Consider the following 19,784-nt stretch of genomic DNA (forward strand, 5'->3'; position numbering starts at 1 on the left):
GGTTAATAGCAGCCTTTCATAAGATATTTCATTCTATCAATCATTCACCAATCTATTTAGGTCTATTAATTGGATTCGCAATTAAATATTTATACATAATTAATATCTTTATAGCCTGCCAAAGTTATAGTTGTTTGACCAAAAAGATATTGAATCCTTTTTGGTTAAATCAATTAAAGAAGATAAAAGGATTAATCTCAACCAAATATAATAAACTCCAGAATGAGGGACATGAGAGGTGAACAAGGTAAATAGAATTTGTTGATCTCGTGGAACAGAAGGATTAAGTGTCTCGACAATGATCACCACCAATGTCGAATAAGTATTACAAAGAAAGTTCTTAGTTGAAAAAGTCCCCTCCCCCAAGGCTACTTCCTTCCTATATATATAAAGGACAACCCCCGTCTGAACCCTAGGAGACATATCATAGAGAATATTCGAGAGTATATTCTTAATGCACCCTGTTAGGCCTACGCTACTACAAAAGTCATACGTCCTTCATCCGTTGTCGGTCGTCGTCGTCCTCCACAGGACGTCATGCTGTGGAGACCTCATCTTTGGTCATATTTGACAGTAGTCGTGGTCGACCAAATTTAGACCCATACAGTTAGTCCATCCGCTTGTCGAGGTTGTGACGTGAAGCATCCTTGATGAGCGGACACCGCCCACACCTGTGGAGAAATTTGGTTTCACGAAACATCATGACTTGGCCAACAATGGAAGGTTATCATGCTCAAAGAGACCATGTGTGGTGTATCTTCTCGGGAGATGACGTCACCTCCACGTGCGTCATCATTATGCGTATTTTCGAGACAGGGGCTGAGGGCTTGTCGCTTCGATTTCGGTGCCATTCTGCAGCCTTCCGCTTCGATTCTGGCGCCACCCAATCTTATAAATAGATGGAGGGTTTGTATTTTCAAAAACTCTTGGCCATTTCTTCTTTGGTTATTTCTTACCTTCTCTCCCGCTTTTGCTCTAGCAATTCTCTTTGCTTTCTCTCCATTTGTCGTCTTTGGCTTTTCCTGTTCTATCAAAACATTCATCACATAAACATGCCTAGATCACATCGATCTCATGAGGGGGTTTCTGACGCTACCCTATTGTCCTTGGCGCCCCTACCGGCGGTGAGGACACCATGGTGGAGGAAAGGGACAACTTTCCCACCGTGGAGGAGTTCCTGCCAAGACATCCTTCATCTCGAAGCGATTTCCTTAAGGATCCTCCTCCCACTCCTGCCCTCGTACTTTCTGAAACTGAGCAAGTACATATCGATTCTCTCCGTGCAAAATATAGCATTCCTGCTCATATTGAGATGGTTCAAGCGAGAGGGGACTTCGTGGAAGTCCATAGGCCTGGGTATTGTGCCTTCTATGAGTACCCCTTTGTGATTGGTCATTACTTCCCCCTTCTCCCACTAGCGGAAGAATTCTGTCGACTCTATCAAGTTTGCCCAGCACAACTTTCCCCGTATACGCTCAAAATACTCTTGTTGTTGACAAAATATGCGGAGTTGGCAGGGTGCGAGGTTACCGTTCACCACCTTCTACACTTGTTTTCACCCAGCTTTCATAGGGGTACTATGGTACATCTGAGCCACCGTGGGACAAAAGGGCTGGTGGTCGGAACCGATTACCGGGCGAGTCGCAAATTTTGGCATAAGTACTTCTTCATCATAACTGGACACATCGTGTTTGACCCCGCTAGATTCCCAGAGCAGTGGAACGAGAATCGTAAATGTCGCCACTTGTTTATTCTTCCTTTTCTTCTTTATTCACCTTAGTGCTTACTTGCTTTTCTTTTACAGCTATGGGGTGCCCGCCCCGCCCTATTGTGGGTATAAGGGATTGGGTAGCCCGTCTGCTGTGCCATGCAGTGGAGTCTCGAGATTGGCCTGCTTTTGTTAAACGCTTTGGGCCGAAAGTTTCTTTCGGTAAGTGTCTTCATCTATGCCGCTATCTGGTCATTGGTCGGCATACCTACTGATATAGCTTTCTATGACGACAGGTCGTGATATTTCTAGGTGTAGGGCCCCAGCCCCTGCATTTTGATAGGCCGTTGCTGATGCAGGAATGCAATTTGCTCTGAGCGAGTCCGTCCGAGAGGGCCTCACTCAACCGGTACAGGTAGGAGATTCTTCTCGTGATATGGTCGTGAGGGAAGGAACCCCTTCCTTATCGGTCCATCACCTTGTGGATGAGTCCTCTAATGGGGACGAATCGTTATCAAGGAAAAGGAGGAGGGTGGAGCCTAGGAAGGGTGTGGCCGCTGATATTGGTGAGAATAGGACGGGTGCATCACAGACTACACCTATGCTTGCGTTTATGGCCGACACCAACTTGGCGGGGAGGTCTCCCCAAATAGAAGGGGTTTACCAAGGAGGTGGTTCTGTGCGCTCCGCTGAGGGTGGCTTATCATCCAATGTCGGAGGGGGCCTACGTGTCGAGGGTGAAGGATCAAGCTCGAATGTCAACCTGGGGGATGTTCGTGAGTTTTTGGAGGGTCACACTTACGTAGAGGTCATAGTGGAGGGTTCTAATCGACATATAGTTGTATTTGGGGACTACAAATTGTTGTCGGATTGTGATCAGGTGGCGTCTGCTTTAGCTCCTTTATATGACGCCATCGAGAATGAGGCGCTTAGAGCAATGAGCGATATGGAGTTGTCTCGGAGCGTCTCTAGCATGGCCTTGCGGGTAGATATCTTTCTTTGCACTTCGTCGTTGGGTTTGTGTTATTGTTTTTGGCATGTCCTTTTGTTTTAACTTCACTTTTTTTTGTGCCAGACCTTTATCATTGGGACTCGCGCGAGCACCGGGAAAGGAAGAGGACGGCTATTTATGGAAAAATGTCTTCTAAATATCAAAAATATCGCACCAAGCATCGTGCGATGGCCGACATCTATACTTAGGATCCTGACTTCCAGTTGTTCTGTGAAGGACTTAAACAAAGGGAGGATCAATTGGCACGTAAGGTCGATGAGTTGGGGGAGCGAGACGAGGACCTCATGAAGGCCATCGCCCGTAATAGTGAGCTCGAGGCGTCCCACAAAGTGAAGGAAGATGAGCTCGAGCTAAGTAGGGGGTAGTGGCTGAGAATGCTGACCTCCAATCCAGGGTGGCCAATTTGACTACCGACCTGGATACGAAGACGGCGGAGATCAATGAGCTTAAAGGTGAGATGGGTGTGAGTGCTGATAGATTGGCGACTATTATCTCTGAGGCGGCGGTCTTGGAAGATGCCCTCCGTGTTTGTAGGTCAAAGCGGACCAAAGAGAAGGAGGCGTCCGTACTTAAGATTGCAGGGCTTGAGGGTCATGTTGAAGGGTTGGAGGTGGAACTGTCAGTATTGAACAAGCAAATGGATTCTTTGAAAGCGGAGGACGCACGACGATAGTCGCAACCTTCTTCATCTTATGCACCAGCTGACCCCGTCATGCCTCGACATCTATATCAGTTGTGGGTTCACACCGAGGCTCAGCTTGATGTGTACAAGGCTCTTCATGTTGATGGGAGGGCATCTAAAGCAGAGCTTCGGGATGTACATGACAAGGCTCGTGCGGCTCGTAAGGCATGAGGGTATGACCCTCTTATGCCTGACGGCGGTAATATCAACTCTGATGATGCAGACATACTCGCCTCCGACTCTTGGTATGAAGATGTGTATGCCACCGGGAATGATGTGTAGTATTTCTTTTGTACTTTACTTTTTGCTTTGTGATATTTATAAGGGTGTCTTTGAGCCTTTTGTTAAGACAAATATTTGTAACATATTTGTTGTGGATAGAGGTCATTTTTTGTTGTACATCTCTGATTCATTTTCTTTGATTGATTTTGTTTTGACGACTTCTACCGCGGTTACGTCGCTTCGACGCTTTGTCGAAATGCTAAACTTATTGTATTGAGTTTAGTCGAACTCTTTTCGTTGGCAACAACCTTAGCCGTAGGGATATCGCTTTTGAGTTGGCGTCGAAGTAGTATCCCGCTGCAGTTCGAGTGATGGCAAACTCATTTTTTATATCGATGGCCTTAGCCATTGGGATGTTACTTTCGAGCTGGCGCCGAAGTAAGATCCCATCGTGGTTCGAGTAATGTTGAACTTGTTTTTTGTCAATGGCCTTAGCCATTGGGATGTTACTTTCGAGCTGGCGCCGAAGTAAGATCCTGTCGTGGTTCGAATGATGTCGAACTCATTTTTCGTCAATGACCTTAGCCATTGGGATGTTACTTTCGCTGGCGCCGAAGTAAGATCCCGTCATGGTTCGAGTAATGTCGAACTTGTTTTTTGTCAATGGCCTTAGCCATTGGGATGTTACTTTCGAGCTGGCGCCGAAGTAAGATCCCGTCGTGGTTCGAATGATGTTGAACTCATTTTTCGTCAATGGCCTTAGCCATTGAGATGTTACTTTCGAGCTGGCATCGAAGTAAGATCCCATCGTGGTTCGAGTGATGTTGAACTTGTTTTTTGTCAATGGACTTAGCCATTGGGATGTTACTTTCGAGCTGGCGCTGAAATAGGATCCCGTCGTGAGGGTGGCATTCTATTCTATTTGTTGGAGTGTCGTGGCAGCCAGTTTCATTCATATATTGGAGATGTGTGTTGCTTTCGTACACAAAATGGAGTGATTTTATTCATATATCGGATATACATGTCGACTTTGTACATATAATGGAGATTATACCTAGTCCATTCATTGCTCGTAATAGGTAGGCGGGGCAATGAATAATACTTCAAACCTCGAGACGTCCCCCTCATCGCCTCATTAAAAACCTCCCCGAGAAAACCCGATTGGGATAAAACCTGGGCGAGGGAAAAAGAGTATGACTCGGACGGCGTCTTTTCTCAGAAGTGGAAGTATTTGAGGTGGGCGACATTCCAGTTATTTTGCAATAGTTTTTGTTTCATTGTTTCTAGCTGGAATGCTCCTTTACTTGCTGCTGTTGTGATTTTATATGGTCCGTCCCAATTTGTTCCCAATTTCCCTTCATTCGGGTCCTTTGTCGCTTGCGTTTTGGCCTTTAGCACGTAGTCCCCGACTTTGAGTGGTCGTACTTTGGCCTTCTTATTATAGTACCTTTCTGCTCGTTGTTTTTGGGCCACCATTCTTATGTGTGCCATATCCCTTCGCTCTTCGACCTCATCCAGGTCCTGTAACCTGCTTTCATCGTTGCTTGATCCACTCTCATTGGAGTACCTCAGGCTAGGTTCCCCGACCTCAACGAATATGACTGCATTGGTGTCGTAGACCAATGAATATGGCGTCTCTCTTGTGCTGGTCTTTGGTATTATGTGGTAGGCCTATAGCACCTCCGGTAGTAGTTCCGGCCATAGCCCTTTGGCGACTTCAAGATTTTTCTTTAATATATTCAATATTGTTTTATTGGAGGATTTCGCTTGACTGTTTTCGGTAAGATGATATGGCATGGAGAGTATCTGCTTGATGTGCCATTTTTCGAAGAACTCAGTCGTCTTTTTTCTAACAAATTGGGGTTCGTCATCGCAACTAATTTCTTTGGGGATGCCAAAGCGGCATATGATGTTTTCCAGATAAACGTGATGACTTCTTGTTCGCGTATTTGAGCGAACGCACTTGCTTCCACCCATTTAGAAAAATAGTCAGTTAAAACCAAAAGGAAGCGTACCTTACCCCGCCCTGCTAGGAGGGGACCGACGATATCCATCCACCATTTTATGAATGGCCATAGGGAGGTGACGGAATGCAGGAGTTCCGCTGCCTGGTGTATCATAGGGGTGTATTTTTGGCATTGCTCGCACTTCTTGACGTACTCTGTGGCCTCTTTTTCATAGTGGGTCAGTAGTATCCTGCACGAATAAGATAGATGACGAGGGCTCGGTTACCGTTATAGGCGCCGTAGTGGCCTTCATGTACCTCTTCGAGCAATCGCCTTGTCTGATTGGGTCCGAGGCATTTGGCCAACGGGCTGCCGAATGTCCTTTTGTAAAGGTCCTGGCTTATGAAACTGTATCTGGCCGCCTGTATTCGGAACTTTTTGGCTTCTTTTTTATCTTGTGGGAGTGTCCCTTCCTATAGATATGATATGAAACGATTACGCCAGTCCCAAGTTAAATTTATATAATGTACCTCGACTTGATCTATTGATGAGTGGAGAAGGGTGACCACGTTCTCCTTGGTGATGTTTCTGGTTGCCGCTGCCAGCTTGGCGAGACCATCTTCTTCGATGTTCTGTGCTCGGGGTATTTGGTTGAATCGGCATTCGTCGAATTCTGGCAGCAGTTTGTGGATTTTGGTTTGGTATTTCTGCAACCTCTGTTTCTTAATTTGGAAATTCCCAATAACCTGGTTCACAACGAGTTGAGTGTCACAGCGAAGGATGACCCGTCGAGCACCATACTTGAGGGCCAAATTTAATCGTGCAATTATGGCCTCATACTCGTCCTCATTGTTAGTCATTTCAGGACATCGTACAGATTGACGAATCACTTCTCTCATCGGGACCTCGAGCACGAGTCTCGATCCCGTCACGTTGGACGCGTCGTCGGTGTATAGGACCCAAAGGTCAGATTGCTCAGGTGAAGTGTGAAGCGCTTCTTGATCAACTTCAAGCAGTATCTCAGCGCTGAAATCGGCGATGAAGTCGGCGAGCACTTGCAACTTTATTGCGGTTCGCGGTTGGTATGTTATATCGTGCTCGCTGAGTTCTATGGCTCATTTGGCTAGCCGACCTGATAAGTCGGGTTTATGTATGATACTCCTGAGAGGAAAGGTTGTCACCACTTTTATGGGGTGGCACTGAAAATACGGTCTAAGCTTTCGTGAAGCTACGACTAGTGCCAGAGCCAGTTTCTCAAGGTGGGGGTACCTTGTTTCAGCGTCAATTAAGGTTTTGCTGATACAGTAAATTGGAGATTGCGTACCATGGCTTTCTCAGACTAGAACTGCACTTACCACAACCTCGGTACGACTAGGTAGACTAGGAGGCACTCACCTGAATCTGCTTTGGCGAGCAAGGGTGGCGAAGACAAGTACGCTTTTAGTTACCTCAGGGAATCGACGCACTCTGCATTCCACTTGAGCCTGTTGTCCTTCCTTAATACATTAAAGAATTTATGGCACTTGTCTGATGACCATGAGATGAACCTCGACAGGGCTGCTATTTGTCCCGTCAATTTTTGTACCTGCTTTTTGCTGGTCAGTGTTTCGGGTATTCCTTCGATGGCCTTAATCTGCTCCAAGTTGACCTCGATGCCTCTTTGTGACACTAGGAAACCAAGGAACTTTCCTGAGCCTACGCTGAAAGCGCATTTTTTGGGGTTTAGTTTCATGTTGTACAATCTCAATATGTCGAAGGCTTCCTTCAGATGTCCGATATGATCTTCTTTCCTCTTCGACTTAACCAGCATATCGTCGATGTAGACTTCTATTGTTTTACCAAGCTGGTTTTTGAACATTTTGTTGACCAATCTCTGATATGTCGCCCCCGCATTTTTCAGTCCGAACGGCATCACTTTGTAGCAGTATGTTCTCTGGTGAGTGGTGAAAGTGGTTTTCTCCTGGTCTTCTTTTTCCATGAGAATCTGGTTATAACCCGAATAGGTATCCAAGAAGCTTAGCAACTCATTTCCTGCTATTGAATCGATGAGCTGGTCGATGTGTGGCAATAGAAAAGAATCTTTCGGATATGCCTTGTTTAGGTCCATGAAATCTACACACATTCGCCATTTTCCGTTTTTCTTTTTCACCATGACCACATTGGAGATCCATTGAGGATATTTCGATTCTCGGACGGAGCCATTTCCGAGTAGTTTATCGACCTCTTCGTTGATTGCGGCGTTGAACTTCCTTCTCATTTTCCGCACTAGCGGATATAGGGGATCGACGTTTAACTTGTGGGTGGCGATATTGGAATGCCTGGCATATCTGCATAGGAGAAGGCAAATAGATCGGCATGGTCTGTCAAGAACTTATGAAACTTACCTAGTTCCAAGAGGTTGTGACCGATGTAAACCTTTTTTGTGTTATCTTTGCCATCTAGTAGGACGGGATCAATATTTTCTATCATTGATTAGAACTCCTCCACGATGTCGGGGTCCTTGATAACGTCTGTCTGCACGTTAGGTTTGGCTCCCGACATCGCTGATTGCTATGCTTCCACATTTGCTCCTTTGAGTTGTTGGGTGTGTGTGCAATCTTGGGCGATGCGATAGAATTCTTGTGCGGTGTGGTGCTCCCCTCGAATGCTGAACATTCCCCATAGGGTAGGAAACTTGATCACTTGATAGAGACTGGAAGGGATCGCTCGCATGGTGTGTATCCACGGGTGCCCTATGATGGCGTTATAAGCCGTTTCTTGGTTCATGACGTGAAATGTTGTTTCCAGGGTGACTCCTCTAGCTAGGACGGGTAGCACTATTTTCCCCAAAGTCCGCTCAACTGCATTATTAAAACCTGTTAGCATTATACAGCATGGTATAATTTTATCTTCGAGTCTCATCTGTACGAGAACTCGAGGATGGATAATACATGCGCTGCTACTGTCATCTACCATTATTCTTTTTACATCAGTATCTGCGATACATAAAGTGATAACAAGATCATCATAGTGAGGGAAAGACAAATCGTCAAAATCTGACTTATCGAAGATGATACTGTCTTCGATGTCATCATACCGCTCGTGAGTGATTGATCGTTTGAGCTTATGTGGTGGTGAACTTGACATGATTGATTGTTGTGTCGTTGCCCCCGCCGATGATCATCTATATGGTGCAAGCGGGAGAGGGCGATTTTGAAGGCCCGTGGGGTTGTTCGCGTCCGCGGGCAAAGTTAGTCTGTCCTCGATCATTCAATAGCTCCTTCAGGTAACCCTGGTTCAGCATTCGTATTACTTCCTGTCGCAATCCTATGCAATCTTTGATTTTGTGACCCCTTTCTTGGTCAAATTCGCAGAAAGTGCTTGACTTCCGAGTGCTGGGGTTTGACCTCACCTTTTGCGGCCATTGCACTTTTGGGCCGAGTTTCTCTAGGGCGTACACTATTTCTGAAGGAGAAACACAAAAGTTGTGAGCGGATAAAAGTGGAGGCATACCTTTCTCGTGTCGATATGGTGTGATGTGTTGAGGAGGAGCATCCGTGCATCGGTGTAGAGGCGGGACCGACGTCCTGACATAGGGTTGATGCCTTTTCCGACCGGAACGGGCCCCCAACTGATCTATTCGACCGTCGCTACGATGATCTTTCCTTGCTTCGGTTTAGAGTAACATCAACCGTTAGGTCGGGCCGTTTAGATTTTCCTCGTCGGCTTGTACCTCGGCGTAGTAGGCGTTATGAATTTATTCCCAAGTAGTTGGAGGGTATTTCATGAGCCTGCTTAACAGTTTTCTAGTCGCCCTCGACCCATTTCTGTTTAATCTGTTCTGGAACTCTGCTACTGCCATTTCTTCTGACATATTCGGCAAGCTCATTCTCACCCTGTTGAACCGAGCTAAGAAGTCCCTAAGTCCCTCACCATGTATCTTCCTTATGGCGAATATATCATTTACCCTGGCCTCTGCCTTTTTGGCTCCAGCATGGGCGATGATGAATTTGTTTGCCATTTCCTCGAATGTTGCTATCGAGCGTGCTGGTAGTTGAGAGTACCATGTCAAGGCTCCCCCTGTTAAGGTTTCGTCGAACGTTTTCAACAGCACCGATGGTACCTATTCTTTTAAGAGATTGTTGCCTTTTACGGCTGTAACGTAGTGGATGATGTGATCTTTTGGATTGGTAGTACCATCATATATATTTAAGTAGGGCGGCATTTTGAAGGTTTTTGGAATAGTGTACGGGGTCGCTTCCTCATTGTATGGTTGCTCGATGAATCGCCTAACATCGCGTTTTGGCAGCAACTTTGGAACGCCTGGTATTTTGTCAATTCTCTCTTGATGTTCTTTCATTTGATTGCAGAGCGCCTTATTCTCATTTTTCATTTCTTCCATTTACTTGAAAGCGGCTGCATGCGTATCATTACTTGTGTTATTAGCAACATAAGTGTTACCTATGCGGGGGGCGTCTTGCTCACCCTCGTTTATTGTGACATCTGCATGTGTCACATTCCTATCATCCATTTGGGTGGGTTTATCAAGGATGGTGTTTGGAGAATTTGTTAGCCATTCTTCCAGCAGTCTTCTTACTACCGGTGGTGCCTCTCCTATTGCAGATGTGGAGGCTTTCTTTTCGCGTGAAGCGGTCATGCTCCCGTGCGAGGGAGGTAAAGTTTCTCCCCCGGGCGTGATGTTTGGTGTTTCATTTTCGTGATCCTCTCTGCTATCTTCGTTGATGGTGTCTAGGAGGTTGGCTGTGACGCCTACTATGGCTTTTAGCCTTGCATCTCCTTTCCCTGCCATCACTAAACCTGAACGAGCGAACCATCTCTGCTTATTCAATCTATTATAGCTCCACACTTTATATGCAAGAAAGCAATACTCTAACCAAATACTCTTGATTAATTCAAATATTTAAATAAATTAACTCCAAAACTTTATTCATAGTAACTACTGAATTATTGCTAAGTTATTATAAAATAACATATGAATCTCAACCCAATGACTACGTCTATGAAGCCTCTACTGATAAACTGACGCACTGCTCAGGACATGAGATTTCCTGGTCAGTTCTCTAGATAAACAAACAAATAGCTAAATGAAAATGACTCTAAGAATACTCCACGAACAAAAGCGGAGCTCACCAATATCACTGGAAGGGAAGGAAGTCCTAACTCGTAACCTGCTCGCCTGCAAATCCGGTTCCTACGTTGTACCGCAGACCAACGTAGGTTCCCAAAAGAGAACGTCAGTACCATCCATTGTACTCAGTGAGTCTGAACAACATGAGGAGAAACTTTAATAACATATACATTACGAGCAAATGTTCTAAATGCATGTAAAACATAAAGCTTATAAGAATAATTCTAAAATAATTGCATAATAGCAATTTACGAATATTCTAAAAGAAATTCTTTTCTTTTTCTTTCTTTACAAAAAATTACTTCACTTTATACTTTGGGAGTTCCAACTATCCTGACTTAATTCTATCTCAGTCACCGTGTGATCGGCACGGGTTCGATCCCAACCTGATCGAATAGGTCCAATCCACGAGGTGCCACTCGCTTCATGGTTCTCAGCGCTCATGTATCATACCTTAGCATGGCTAAGTAAATTCTCAGCAACGAGACCCTCGGCTCGTGTGCTCCCTACTTTGGCACAAGTAGTTTTAGGAAGTCAACGCCTTGGTCAGGACCCTCAGCCTGGACGATGACCCCTTCTCAGAATAACGGATACTCCCCAAAAATCTTTTCTTTCTAAAACTTCTTCCTTGTGACTTTATCAAGTCTAAATCTTTTCTTTATAGAACATTATGTACATGCTCATATTGGTGCCCTTAAATGTAAAGCATGACATAAGAATGAAATAAACATATAAAAATATTTCTAAAGACTCTTTCTTCTTCATAATCTTCAACATGAAAATAGCATATAAGAATAACACAAAAATCTGAAAATTTAAGCACATATAGCATAATAGATCATCTAAACTTTTGCTAGAACAATTCTAAATTAATGGGTACTCACTCGCTCTAATTAAATAAAGATAAACTCTTTTAAGCAATTCATCAAACACCTTGTATGCGTGCTTTTGTGAGTTAAACCACTTTAGTAAAGGGTTATATCAACTCACCTCAATACTCCTTGGGCCAATACGTAGACTCCAGTCCAATTTATACCCGTCAAACAATCGTTTCTACAACAATCAGTGTATTTTAATCAATTTTAAAGTACTACACCTAAATATGAAATCTATTGTTGATATAGAGGGAGAAGGGAATTAACTATTATATTCTTACCTATTACTACTGTAGAGTAATTGACAATAGGGGATTTTACATACCTGAGTTCAAGAATTAGTGATTTGTAAGAAACCCTAGATTTTTCCGTTGCCTGTGTGATAAACGAAGTCTCTGTTTCGTGAGCGAACGATTCTATTTTTTTTTTTAGCTTTTGCTTTCCGTCATTCTGATAACGTTCTGCCTCTCTTTTAAGGTTTGGAGGCTTTTGTTTCCAACAGCCCTTCTTATGGGCTTTTAAGCCTTTTTCCTTCTTTTTTTAATTACTAATAACTAATGATACCTTTTTTTTTGAAATTTAATAATATTAAAACTATTAACATTTTCTTAATTGTATAACCAATTATATATATATATATATATATATATATATATATATATATATATATATATATATCACTATAGGCAAGATAAAAATAATAACAATAGTAATAAATTAGTTCTATAGTTAGCGTGTCTCGAATCTTTTATAAATTTGGGGAGTGTTACAATCTTCCCTCCTTAAAAATATTCGTCCTCGAATGTTGCTAGGGCCTTATTCTTAAGTTAACAATCATTCCTTAGGTCCTTGAACCTCTTAAATTTTCTTAGCACTATCCACTCTTCCAAGGGACTCAAAAATTTGGCTAACTCCCTAAATTTTCAAAAATTTCGGCAGAGTTTCCTTTGTAACTTGGACTATCCAAAAAAATATCTCTGTCACAAATACCACTACTACATCAACAACAACCAAATATACCATAACAGGCCATTCATAGGCACCATACGCAGCTCATAAATTAATTACTCACACTCCGGCAAGGAGGTACCACGATAACTAACAAGAATCTAAAGCACAACAACTCTAGCACAAGTAAATCACTTTAATGAATTAAATATACTTTGGCATAAACTAAATTACTACAACAACTAAGTATAATCTAAGAAGGACATAAACACTTGCTAACTTGTATTAATAAATGAAATATAAATGTCAAGTCAAACCTAGGTTCACATACCTTGTTACTCAAATAAATAAGGATACTTCTTCCTCATATCTTCCTCGACCTCCCACGTAGCTTCTTTTGAATCATGATTACTCCACAAAACTTTTACCGATGCTAATTCTTTTGTTCTTACGTAGCTTCTTTTGAATTATGATTACTCCACAAAACTTTTACCGATGCTAATTCTTTTGTTCTTAACTTTCTTACTTGCCTATCGAGAATGTCTATAGGTACCTCTTCATAAGTTAGGCCTTCTTTAATTTCTACGGTATCGGCAGGTATTATGTGCGACTCATCATGAATGTACTTTCTAAGCATAGACACATGAAAGACAGGATGAACAGAGGACAACTCAATGGGTAGCGCTAGCTTATAAGCCACATTTCCTTTCTTTTCTAGAATTTCATAAGGTCCGATAAATCTAGGGCTAAGTTTCCCTTTCTTACCAAATCTCATAACTCCTTTCATTGGTGAAACTTTCAACAACGCCTTATCACCAACCATGAACTCTAACTCACGATGCCTCTTGTCAGAATAAGACTTTTGACGACTCTGAGCCGCTTTAAGTCTTTCTCTAATTAGCTGAACTTTCTCCAAGGCCTCACAAACAAACTCTGGACCAATCAACGGCACCTCTGCTGGTTCAAACCAACCCACCGGAGACCTACATCTCCGCCCATACAATGCTTCATAAGGAGCCATATTAATGCTGGCTTGATAGTTGTTATTGTAAGCAAATTCTATAAGTGGCAAGTGATCATCCCAATTTCCTCCAAAATCTATAACACATGCACACAGCATATCTTCGAGAGTCTGAATGGTCCTTTCTGCCTGTCCATCAGTCTGTGGATGGAAAGCAGTGCTTAAATATAACTTGGTACCCAGATTGAATCATGCTTACGGTATGTGCGAGGTAGACCTACTACGAAATCCATATTAATCATCTCTCACTTCCACTGTGGTATCTCTATGTCTTGAGTTAGGTCACCAGGCCTCTGATGCTCGGCTTTGACTTGCTGGCAATTTAAACATTTAGCCACATTCTGCTACTTGTTTCTTCATGCCCTTCCACCAATACAACTCTTTCAAATCTAGATACATTTTGGGGGCACCTGGGTGGATAGAGTACCTCGAACTGTGGGCTTCCTCCATTATGGCCTTCCTAAGACCATCTACATCAAGCACACATAACCGATCATTCAACTTCAAAACTCCGTCACTTCCTAGAGTGAAAGCAGTGATTTGTTTGCTTCTGACTCCTTCTTTTAATTTCACTAAGTACGGATCGTCGTCTTGCTTAGCCTTAACATGCGCAACAAGGGAGGATTGCGCTAAGGCATAAGCAGTTATGTCTCCTTCTTCGGTCTCATCCAATCTAATTCCATCATTTGCTAGTTTTTGAATTTCTCGACCCAAAGATCGCCTTTGTACTGCAAGATGGGCCAAGACACCCATTGACTTCCTACTAAGTGCATCTGCTACCACATTAGCTTTGCCCGGGTGATAAAGGATATTGATGTCATAATCCTTCAATAGCTCGAGCCACCTTCTCTGTCTCAAATTTAGTTCTTTTTGCTTGAAAATGTACTGGAGGCTTTTGTGATCTGTAAACACTTCAGAATGCTCGCCATAAAGGTAGTGTCGCCATATTTTTAATGCAAACACCACTGCTGCAAGCTCCAAGTCGTGTGTGGGGTAGTTCTTTTCATGATTCTTTAACTGCCTGGAAGCATAAGCAATAACTTTTCCATTATGCATAAGAACACAACCAAGGCCCACTCTAGAGGCATCACAATACACTGTGAACCCACCCGAACCTGTTGGCAAGGTTAGCACACGTACAGTGGTCAATCTCTTCTTTAACTCTTGAAAACTCTGCTCACAAGCATCTGACCATTGGAACTTAACTGCTTTCTGAGTCAACTTAGTTAATGGAGCTGCAAGTGAGGAAAACCCCTCTACAAACCTTCTATAGTATCCAGCTAACCCCAAGAAACTCCTGATTTCGGTTGGCGTTGTCGGCCTGGGCCAGTTCTTGACTGCTTCTGTCTTCTGAGGGCCTACTTTTATTCCTTCACTAGATACCACGTGACCTAAGAATGCTACTGACTGCAACCAGAACTCACGTTTTGAAAACTTGGCATAAAGCTCATTCTCCTTCAAGGTCTGCAAGGCTATTCTAAGGTGTTCTTCATGTTCTTCCATGCTCTTAGAGTATACCAAAATATCGTCTATAAACACGATAATAAAGTTATCCAGGAATGGCTTGAAAACTCTGTTCATGAGGTCCATGAATGCAGCTGGAGCATTTGTCAACCTGAAGGACATTACTAGAAATTCATAGTGCCCGTAGCGAGTTCTAAAGGCTGTTTTAGATATATCCTCCTTTCTGATTCTCAACTGATGGTATCCCGACCTCAAGTCTATTTTTGAAAAGTACTTTGAACCCTGAAGTTGATCAAATAAATCATCAATTCTTGGTAGTGGGTACTTGTTCTTAATGGTAACTTTATTCAACTGCCGATAGTCGACACACATTCTGAGAGACCCATCTTTCTTTTTGACAAACAGGACCGGGGCACCCCACGGTGAAACACTCGGCCTGATGAAGCCCTTGTCAAGAAGGTCTTTCAACTGTTCTCTCAACTCATTAAGTTCTGCTGGAGCCATCCTATAGGGAGGTATAGATATGGGCTGAGTGCCTGGCATGAGATCAATGCCGAAGTCTATGATTCTTTCGGGAGGAAGTCCGGGAAGGTCATCTAGGAAAACTTCTGGAAATTCTCTAACAATTGGCACTGACTGAAGAGCTGGTGGTTCTGATTCTGGATTAATAACGTGAGCCAAATAGGCGAGACACCTCTTACCGATCATTCGTTGTGCCTTAAGATAAGAAATAAACTTACCTACAAGCGATGCTGAACTACCTTTCCACTCTAAGACTTCTTCATTTGGAAATTGGAACCTGACTATCTTGGCATGACAATCTAACATGGCATAGCAGGAAGACAACCAATCCATACCCATGATCACATCAAAATCCACCATTTCTAACTCTATGAGATCAGCTTTGGTGTTGCGACCTTGGACTGAAACTATACAGCCTCTATAGACTCTGGTGACTTTCATTGACTCGCCAACTGGAGTAGATACTAGGAATGGCTCACTAAGTTGTTCAGGTTCTAGTCCGAGGTTAATTGCAAAGTATGGAGTCACATATGAAAATGTTGAACCTGGATCCATTATGGCATAAGCATTATGTTAGCAGACTAAAAGTATACCTGTAATAACTTCTGCAGATGCCTCTGCACTCTGACGATCAAGTGTAGCAAATAAACGGGGTTGTCCCCCTCCCTGAGTAACTCGGTCTGCACCTCTGCCTGCTCCATGCCCGGACTGATTATGAGAACCACGAGCCTGAGGTGGTGCAACTGCAGTAGCTGAGGAACTAGAAGGACGAGTTGATCCACCACTGAAATTACGTTGCAACTTTGGGCAGTTGGCCTTTATATGACCAATGTCTCCACAATGGTAGCAACCATGAAACCCGAGCTTGCACTGACCTGAATGTTGCCGCTTACATGTTCCACAAAGACTTTGCTGGTGTGAATGTTGCTCAGCATGACTCTGGCTATGTGAGGATGATGTCCTAAAATTCTGATTCTGGCGAGACTGATTTCCATTACTCTGAGTACGTCTGAAGGAAGACCCACCACCTGACTGATGACTGAACTAAGCTGGTGCTAATGACTCCTTATTAGAGGAATCCCTTCTGCCTCCGCTGGATGTACCATTAAACCTGCCTGTTGTCCGGGATTTCTTGTTATGCTCTTTCTCTTCTCTCCTTTGTTGTCTGTCTTTTTCTAAGTGCTTGGCGAACCCCACAACAGATGAGAAAGTTGTCATTCCTACTGCTGCAGCTAATGTCGTATCCTTAATGTGGTAAGCCAAACCGCCAACAAACCTGCGAATCTTTGCTTTTTCTGTCTTAACCATGTGAGGAGCATGCTTAGCTAACCTTATGAATTCCATGTAGTACTCTTGCACACTTTTATTCCCTTGCTTGAGCTGTTCGAATTGTGTAGCCTTAGTTGCCATATCCTCTTCTGGGATAAAGTTAGCCATGAAGGCCTCTTCAAATTCTTCCCAAGTAGGTGGACCATCATCTTCATCTCTCTCTTTTTCCCACATCTCAAACCAAGCACCAGCCACATCTCTAAGCTGGTAAGCAGCCAGCTCCACAGCTTTGTCATCAAATACTTTCATCACTCGGAGGGATTTATTAACACCCTCCATCCATAACAGTGGATCTTCATCTACTATAGAACCATGGAACACTTGAGGACTCAACTTCAGAAATTCATTCACTCTTGAGGACTCAGAATTGTTCTGCCTATTTGTTTGAGGTGGAATCTTATCTCTTTTCTCGTTCTGGTTAGCCATAAAGTCCTTAAACATCTCCATAGCACTGTTGACTGCATTGAACATCTGACCCACCTCTGGGGATATAGTTGTTTGAGTCAGAGCTGTTGTTGGGGTTGGCGTTGGATCCTGAGGTACTTGCTCATCATGCTCCACCCCTTCTTCATGTTCAACCTGGGGTACTTGAACCCCCTTGTGGATTTACCCTTCCTTTTCTGAGTTCGAGCCTTTTTAGTTATGCCTTGAGCCACAATAGTAGCAATAGTTTCTTGAGCAGCATCCTGAGTGTCGATGTTAGAGTTGCGAGTACGAGTCATTTCTGCGAGTTTTGGAGAAAAGAATACATTAGATAATTTCTTAGAGGTAGGCTCTACTGCACGATCTAAAGTATAAAAAAAAAATTCCTAAATGCTTGTAGCCTCCTGTTTATAAGTATGGCGCGCTTCATACACATAAACAAGACTCTACTAACATGGCTTCATAGACCCCTAGAACTCCATAAACCTGAGGCTCTGATACCAAGTTTGTCACGACCCATTTTCTAAACAAGCCGAGACCGGCACTCGATCACTAAACCTGATCGAGCGAACCATCTCTGCTTATTCAATCTATTATAGCTCCACACTTTATATGCAACAAAGCAATACTCTAACCAAATACTCTTGATTAATTCAAATATTTAAATAAATTAACTCCAAAACTTTATTCATAGTAACTACTGAATTATTGCTAAGTTATTATAAAATAACTTATGAATCTCAACCCAATGACTACGTCTATGAAGCCTCTACTGATAAACTGACGCACTGCTCAGGACATGAGATTTCCTGGTCAGTTCTCTAGATAAACAAAGAAATAGCTAAATGAAAATGACTCTAAGAATACTCCACGAACAAAAGCGGAGCTCACCAATATCACTGGAAGGGAAGGAAGTCCTAACTCGTAACCTGCTCGCCTGCAAATCCGGTTCCTACGTTGTACCGCAGACCAACGTAGGTTCCCAAAAGAGAACGTTAGTACCATCCATTGTACTCAGTGAGTCTCAACAACAGGAGGAGAAACTTTAATAACATATACATTCCGAGCAAATGTTCTAAATGCATGTAAAACATAAAGCTTATAAGAATAATTCTAAAATAATTGCATAATAGTAATTTACGAATATTCTAAAAGAAATTCTTTTCTTTTTCTTTCTTTACAAAAGATTACTTCACTTTATACTTTGGGAGTTCCAACTATCCTGACTTAATTCTATCTCAGTCACCGTGTGATCGGCACGGGTTCGATCCCAACCTGATCGAATAGTTCCAATCCACGAGGTGCCACTCGCTTCATGGTTCTCAGCGCTCATGTATCATACCTTAGCATGGCTAAGTAAATTCTCAGCAACGAGACCCTCGGCTCGTGTGCTCCCTACTTTGGCACAAGTAGTTTCAGGAAGTCAACGCCTTGGTCAGGACCCTCGGCCTGGACGATTACCCCTTCTCAGAATAACGGATACTCCCCAAAAATCTTTTCTTTCTAAAACTTCTTCCTTGTGACTTTTTCAAGTCTAAATCTTTTCTTTATAGAACATTATGTACATGCTCATATTGGTGCCCTTAAATGTAAAGCATGGCATAAGAATGAAATAAACATATAAAAATATTTCTAAAGACTCTTTCTTCTTCATAATCTTCAACATGAAAATAGCATATAAGAATAACACAAAAATCTGAAAATTTAAGCACATATAGCATAATAGATCATCTAAACGTTTGCTAGAATAATTCTAAATTAATGGGTACTCACTCGCTCTAATTAAATAAAGATAAACTCTTTTAAGCAATTCATCAAACACCTTGTATGCGTGCTTTTGTGAGTTAAACCACTTTAGTAAAAGGTTATATCAACTCACCTCAATACTCCTTGGGCCAATACGTAGACTCCAGTCCAATTTATACCCGTCAAACAATCGTTTCTACAATAATCAGTGTATTTTAATCAATTTTAAAGTACTACACCTAAATATGAAATCTATTGTTGATATAGAGGGAGAAGGGAATTAACTATTCTATTCTTACCTATTACTACTGTAGAGTAAACAACAGGGGATTTTACATACCTGAGTTCAAGAATTAGTGATTTGTAAGAAATCCTAGATTTTTCCGTTGCCTGTGTGATAAACGAAGTCTCTGTTTCGTGAGCGAACGATTCTATTTTATTTATTTATTTAGCTTTTGCTTTCCGTCATTCTGATAACGTTCTGCCTCTTTTTTAAGGTTTGGAGGCTTTTGTTTCCAACAGCCCTTCTTATGGGCTTTTAAGCCTTTTTCCTTCTTTTTTTAATTACTAATAACTAATGATACCTTTTTTTTTTGAAATTTAATAATATTAAAACTATTAACATTTTCTTAATTGTATATATATATCACTATAGGCAAGATAAAAATAATAACAATACTAATAAATTAGTTCTATAGTTAGCGTGTCTCGAATCTTTTATAAATTTGGGGAGTGTTACAGTGACGCCTACTCTGGCT

The 19,784-nt window shown here is 42.5% G+C and overlaps 2 protein-coding genes across 2 annotated transcripts; both read right to left on the reverse strand.

Annotated features, from left to right (window-relative positions):
* Positions 1 to 5,809: 5,809 nt before the first annotated feature.
* LOC142182166 (uncharacterized) lies at positions 5,810 to 9,570 on the reverse strand. Its single transcript, XM_075256171.1, has 5 exons — positions 9,350 to 9,570; positions 7,156 to 7,897; positions 6,966 to 7,066; positions 6,101 to 6,596; positions 5,810 to 6,043 (listed from the first exon to the last, which is right to left on the reverse strand). The coding sequence occupies exons 1-5, from the start codon at positions 9,568 to 9,570 to the stop codon at positions 5,810 to 5,812; spliced, it is 1,794 nt and encodes a 597-aa protein (XP_075112272.1).
* A 921-nt stretch (positions 9,571 to 10,491) lies between these two features.
* Positions 10,492 to 19,521, reverse strand: LOC142182031 (uncharacterized). Its single transcript, XM_075255876.1, has 5 exons — positions 19,367 to 19,521; positions 19,160 to 19,222; positions 18,172 to 18,232; positions 16,122 to 17,581; positions 10,492 to 10,761 (listed from the first exon to the last, which is right to left on the reverse strand). The coding sequence occupies exon 4, from the start codon at positions 17,326 to 17,328 to the stop codon at positions 16,573 to 16,575; it is 756 nt and encodes a 251-aa protein (XP_075111977.1). The 5' UTR covers positions 17,329 to 17,581; positions 18,172 to 18,232; positions 19,160 to 19,222; positions 19,367 to 19,521; the 3' UTR covers positions 10,492 to 10,761; positions 16,122 to 16,572.
* Positions 19,522 to 19,784: the final 263 nt, after the last annotated feature.

The sequence above is a fragment of the Nicotiana tabacum genome, chromosome 6, assembly GCF_000715075.1.
Source record: "Nicotiana tabacum cultivar K326 chromosome 6, ASM71507v2, whole genome shotgun sequence".
In the NCBI taxonomy this organism is placed as follows: domain Eukaryota; kingdom Viridiplantae; phylum Streptophyta; class Magnoliopsida; order Solanales; family Solanaceae; genus Nicotiana; species Nicotiana tabacum.